Raw genomic sequence first — 6,000 nt, 5'->3', positions numbered from 1 at the left:
TTGCAGATTATTAATAGACGCTAAAAATAAAAATGGGGTAGCCTGAGCCTCGTCAAACGTGCTTTTTATTTAAATTTTAATGAACAGCGAAGATGTGATCTGCATTTTCTAGCGAGATACAAAAGAAGCGTTTTGTAATATTTTGTTACGAGATAATTCCTATGGATACAAAATTCAACCTCATTTGAATTTTAAAATTTTTAAAATCCTCGACGAGCTTCCGTTTTGCGAACAAACCGCATGAATAGTATATATTGCGACAAAAGTAGTTATCCCGAGCGATCCACCGCTTGGCTTGGCTCTCGTACATGAATATTCAGGGCGTAGTAAGGCGGCGAGTCGTTCGGCAATAACTGTTAACCCGGCTCATATTGTGCTCTACGTTTTATCTCCCACCCCGCGGCATTGTGCCCCCGTTGACCTATCGAGCTTTCCATGACACCCGGGATAAAGAAGCAATATTTTAGAATACCGGTGTGAAGTAAACTTTAATGCACTGCGTTACGTAAACGGAGTTATTCGCTGTTGGGGCGTTGTTAAAAATTGAGTCTACCAATAAGGAAACTTCGTGTCTCATTGGTGAATTAATGACACGTTAGTTTATGTTTGTTTACGTCGATGAAGGTTGCATGGAATTGCGAAGCCTCCAGTGTGCGCGCAGGTCCGCACTCGCGCACGCGTCTCGGTGGCGCCAGCTCGGACTCTTGCGCAACATTGTGGTCGACGTGTGTTTACGAGCCGCTTCAATCAAAGTTTCTCCATGTAGAAACACTTAAAATGTTCTTTTATTCAAGCACTCGTCCCTCGTAAAACGAGACACATCTAAGCTACATAAAGAAAAATGAAGCTTAAATTTTTAGTGTTATTGCTTATCTCCTGTACAGAGATACACGGTCATTTCGATATACGGGGTATTGTCAAAAGACGGGACACCTTACACCAAAAGAAGAATATAAACGTTTCTAAATGTGCTTTAAACGACACGATAACTAATGATTACGAGATTCTGTCGTCGGCAGTGTCGGAATCCAAGTACATTTTCACGGCGCGAGTCCTAAGCGTCAGAAAGATAAAGCGAGGCAGCAAGCCCTGGGAGAAAATATTCATGTCTTATAAACTTTACATACGCTTGATAATGAAAGGGGATGTGCAGGAGATGAAGAGCCATGTTTTTCTAGGAGACGAACATACTCTGAACGGTGCGATCGTGTTTGTTGACTGGCTGCGGACGAGTAAGTGCGCTTATAGGCTTTACAGACACTCTTCGGGTATATTTTTGAGTGATGGTTTTTACGAGAAATATGGTAGCTGGAAAACGCCGCGGCTGCGATTGTTGTACGAGCCTCTTCCACTGTCACTATATGATTTGGATAGAGTGAATGCCGCGCTAAAAGGTAAATGTTTACTGTCCTATTATGTTTGTTTCGTTTTATATGAATGTTAGTGTTATGATTGTTTATGTACACAAGCTATAAAAGTAAAGTCCGTTCCTTCTTACAGACGAAATCAGTATTGAAGTGAGTGAGAAAACATTCAATTAGTAGAATGGACAGAGAAAATACCTACTGTATTTCTTATTGATATTCTATCCAAGTACAGCGTTTACTAATGACGGTATTAAGATTTGTAATGTAACAATAAATCGCGAGCTTTACTTTATCTAGAGCAATATCGAACGCATTTTAATTGGAACTAATCCCTTAGTTCTGGAGAAATAGTCGTTCGTAATTTGCCGTTAGTCGATATCGGACTAAAAGGCAACAAGAAGCTTATATGGATGTGTTTATCGGACAACGTTTACAATATCGGACCTTGAACGCTGATGATCAACAGTAGGTATAGTCGACGATCGGAAAGTGTGAGATTTTGCGTTTGTATGTGTAAATTATATTTGAGTTAACAAATGCTATAGAACAAGGAGTTCAAAAATAAATATGAGTGAAGAGCGCTGTGGGTTTACAAGTGGGAGGTTCCGGGTTCGATTCCCGACACAGGCAAATTGGGTAAGTATTTATAATTTCTAAAAGATCTCTGGTATGGTCTGGTGGAAGGCTTAGGCCGAGGCTAGTTACCAGCTTACCGGCAAAGCCGTGCCACCAAGCGATCCAGTGTTCCGGTACGATGCCACGTAGAAACCGATAAGGGGTTTAATATCCTTTCTAAGTTAGCCTGTTTCCTTCTTAGACTTCATCATTACTTACCACCAGGTGAGATCGCAGGGCTAACTTGTAACGAAATAAAAAAAACAGCAGGTAAATGTGTCGAGTGTGCACGTGCCGTTATTCGGTGGAGCCAACTTGTACATATAATATTATTTTGACTCGCGAGGTTGTGGTCCATACTTTTGTTCTGGACGCGCCCATAATCACGGCTTGCTGCATTGAATCATCACTATCATCATCGTCACCCGATAGACCTCCACTGTTGGTCATTAATAATGTGCCTCTTGCCATCCAAACGCCACGCCATGCTATACGCCATTGTCTTGCATACGCCACTTCACTTCCATGCGCCGCGCCGCCTGAATCCATGCAACTCGTTTGATGTCGTCTGTCCACCTAGTAGGAGAATTGCTAATAGAAATAGTGTTTATTTGCTAGAATTTGGTGCAGTTTGGTCTTAATATAATTAAATGTTGTACTTTCTGGTCATCATTCTATTACTTTGGTACCTGACGTTTACCGGTTTTTCGTGTGCACTACATCCAATATTCTTGTATTTTTCATCAAGCCAATTCCATCTCGTAAACTCTTAATGTAATTCGTTAGCAAAGTAGAGATACCCTTGTTCCGTGTAGGATTACCGTCATCGCATTGCCGAGTATTGGACAAATTAGGAAGATTCTCGCGATCACTTAAGGGTTGCTGTACATGAAGCCGGAGCCGCATTGGCGCCCGGACCGTAAGTTAATAAATAAATTAAAATCGCATATGAGCCTATCGTCGGCGCCGCACCGCGCCGCGATTTTATTACGTGGAAATAGTGTACACAAAATAACGGCATAGGACAGGAGTGGCGACGCCGCCGTTACGGTTTATATGCAACTAAGGTGATGCCCACGACTTCGTCCGCGTGAGTTTCGGTTATTACAAATCCCATTGGAACTCTTTGATTTTCTGCGATAAAAAGTAGCCTATGTCCTTCTCCGGGATACAAGCTATCTTTGTACCAAATTTGGTCAAAATCGGTTAAACATATGGACCATGAAAAGCTAGCATACAGATAGACAGACAGACACATAGACAGATATACAGGCACGCATTTATAATATTAATATGGATATTATAATGGATAATATGGATTTTATTTCTTTTTCTTTCGGCACCGGTACGGCTTTGCCCAGCTTCATTTACAGGAAGCCTTATACTTTATCTCAATTGGAGGTCACATTGCTTAATGAAGTTGACAACATTTTAAAGAACTTGGGAAAACATTTGTAATGACTTTTAATGTATTTTAAGTACACTTAAAACACCACAAAGAGTTCTTACAATTTTCAAGTAGAATTTGGAGTTTCACAACAAAACTACCTTTGTCTTTAAAGAGCTTTCCGTTACTACCTACTTAGTGGTTTCAAAAACTTTAAAAAACAAAGTTATGAAAAGAAATTTTATAAAGACCTCTTTTTACTTTGCGTAGGGAAAAATATCGAAACCAGTAAAGTAGGTCCTTTTTTCCTTTAGATTTTTTAATTATATTATTGCCCTGTTACCTTTATAAAGATAATAATAACCTATTATGATAATGCGCAAGTAGCAGTAGGTAGGTATTTGATATAAAGTAGGTATAGGCGTTTGTATTAGGTATTTAATAATGATGATATAATTGTAGGCTCAACACAGAATGGTTTAGACTCTAGAGTTCTAAGTTCAGAATTCTGTATTCCGCGGTTACAACTAGGTACCTATTTATTTGCTTTTTCAGCAATGTTTAAATGTTTTTTGATATCTACGACAGTCGAATGAGCAACTATTTATTTATTATTACTTATAAATATTATTCAAAATTAGCTGATGTCCGTGATTTTTTCCGCGCGGATTTAATTTTTTTTAATCCCCTGAAAACTCTTTGATTTTACGTGATAACAAGTAGCCTATGCCACTTTACAGGTCTTTAACTATATTGATGCAAAAATCACGGATATCCAATGCTCCATTGAGGCGTGGCTGAAGAAATTATAAATAAACACATTTTCGTATTTATAATAGGTATGGGTAGTGATAAGTCTAACGCAGAACTCTGAATTCAGAACTCTACCATTGACGGTAGGTACGATGTCATAATAGGTACAGTCGCGGGTGAAGTTACTTAACGAGATATTTAAATTATCCACGAATTGATCCTCCACGAGCGATAGAGTGTCATTACGAAGACCATAGGTGGATTACACAGTGGGCGGAGATTGGCTTTTGCTACACCATGCAATTTACTGTAACGACTACTAACAATCCTATTATTATCCACCTATTGTGGAGTATTATAGTCATTTTCTAAAATAAATCTATATCTGAGCTAGGCATCTCTGGTATAATGATCTGTGCTAACAAAAGGGTAGAATTTCCTATAGGTAATCATACTATTATGATACAGGAATGTATGTGGATTGTAGAGCGGTCTTTCACACTAAGATTATAAAGGCTAAAGTGTGTGTGTGTGTGTTTCACGCAAAAACTACGGAACGGATTTGATTGAAATTTGGAATGAAGATAGGTCTTGGATTAACACATAGGCTTTTTTATCCCAGAAAAATCCATGGATATTTAAAAATTTATCCACGGAGATGAAGTCGCGGGCATCATCTAGTGTGGGTAAATTAATTATTCTACAATGTATTTTGCTAGGTTTATTAGTGATAAAAACATTATCTGTATTTTCCTTTCTAAGTCCACAGCAACGTGACAAATTGAAATGAGGCAAAAAATCCTAAGCGAGCTTTTTCTATCACAGAAAACCGCTAGATTTTTCACTACCCTTAGCCATAGTCACCACAGCTAGATGAGAACCTATAGTTAGTATTTATACGTACCGATATGCGAAAGCACGACAGCATTTTCATTGTCTTAACGAAGACCAATTTAGCAATCAGCAAAGATTTACAACACCCATATAAAAGTCAATCACGGCCTGGGTGCTTCATTGGCTAGAAATTTAAGACGTTTGGCATAATGATGAAACCCTACCTCGAAACCCATATCATCTAACACGAAAATCTCGATAGCCGTGTGTGTGACTAATCAATCTGCGCTGGCGCCACTTCACTAGGGTTGTTGCATAGATTCAATAGTATTGATTGTTGTCAATTTTAAGCGGGAATGTTTATTAGATTCAAACACAAACTGAAATCATTTATTCAAAGTAAGTACCATTGAACAGTTTTTGATTGTCAATTATGGAATTTGTAAGATAATAATGAAATGGTGATTGATATTAATTAAGTAAATTTAAAACTAAAGCTACAAGGGTTCCACACCCGCGCTGGTCTGAGAAAAGCCTCCGACAAACTCAGCCGCGTATTCTTTTTATTATCACCATTTTACAATATAAGTTAAACTTATTGTAACTATTAAAGCTGTTAAAGTTACTCATTCCTAAGCTATCGTATCATTTAAATAAATATGGAGTATACATTGTAATAGGACTTTCCAATAACTTTATCCTTTTTATGAAAACTTTGAACTTGTTGAGAGATATCTCCAATATGTCTTCTTGGAGCTTGGAGTAAACTTAAGATAAGTTTAAAACTTAAAGTATTACAATTATCGCTGCCATGCCCGATACGCGTGTGGTGCATTTACAACGCGCTTCTATTTGAAGACACCTTTGAAGCCATCTATTGACAGTTATTAAGAATACATGAAAAAGAAAAAGTACTTGCAGATACAACCTTATAACGCAGGTTTGGTTTCATATATAAAAGCTTAGCATTCTTAGTACGGTGAGATAAAATATTGATGTAGAGGCAACCCTATATGTTACTTAAATGTTCACACAATGCACGCA

General features: G+C 38.1%; 1 protein-coding gene across 2 annotated transcripts in view; it reads left to right on the top strand.

Moving 5' to 3' along the window:
• Positions 1–686: 686 nt before the first annotated feature.
• Positions 687–6,000, top strand: part of LOC117994912 (agrin-like) — a 253,633-nt gene continuing 248,319 nt past the window's right edge. For both annotated transcript variants that reach the window (XM_069503560.1, XM_069503557.1), the window contains exon 1: positions 687–1,394. In XM_069503560.1, coding sequence (XP_069359661.1) covers positions 842–1,394 — 553 coding nt within the window. In that variant the 5' untranslated portion in view covers positions 687–841. The remainder of the gene's footprint in view (positions 1,395–6,000) is intronic.

The sequence above is a fragment of the Maniola hyperantus genome, chromosome 2, assembly GCF_902806685.2.
Source record: "Maniola hyperantus chromosome 2, iAphHyp1.2, whole genome shotgun sequence".
Lineage (NCBI taxonomy): Eukaryota > Metazoa > Arthropoda > Insecta > Lepidoptera > Nymphalidae > Maniola > Maniola hyperantus.
This window is presented reverse-complemented; position numbering and strand designations above follow the sequence as displayed.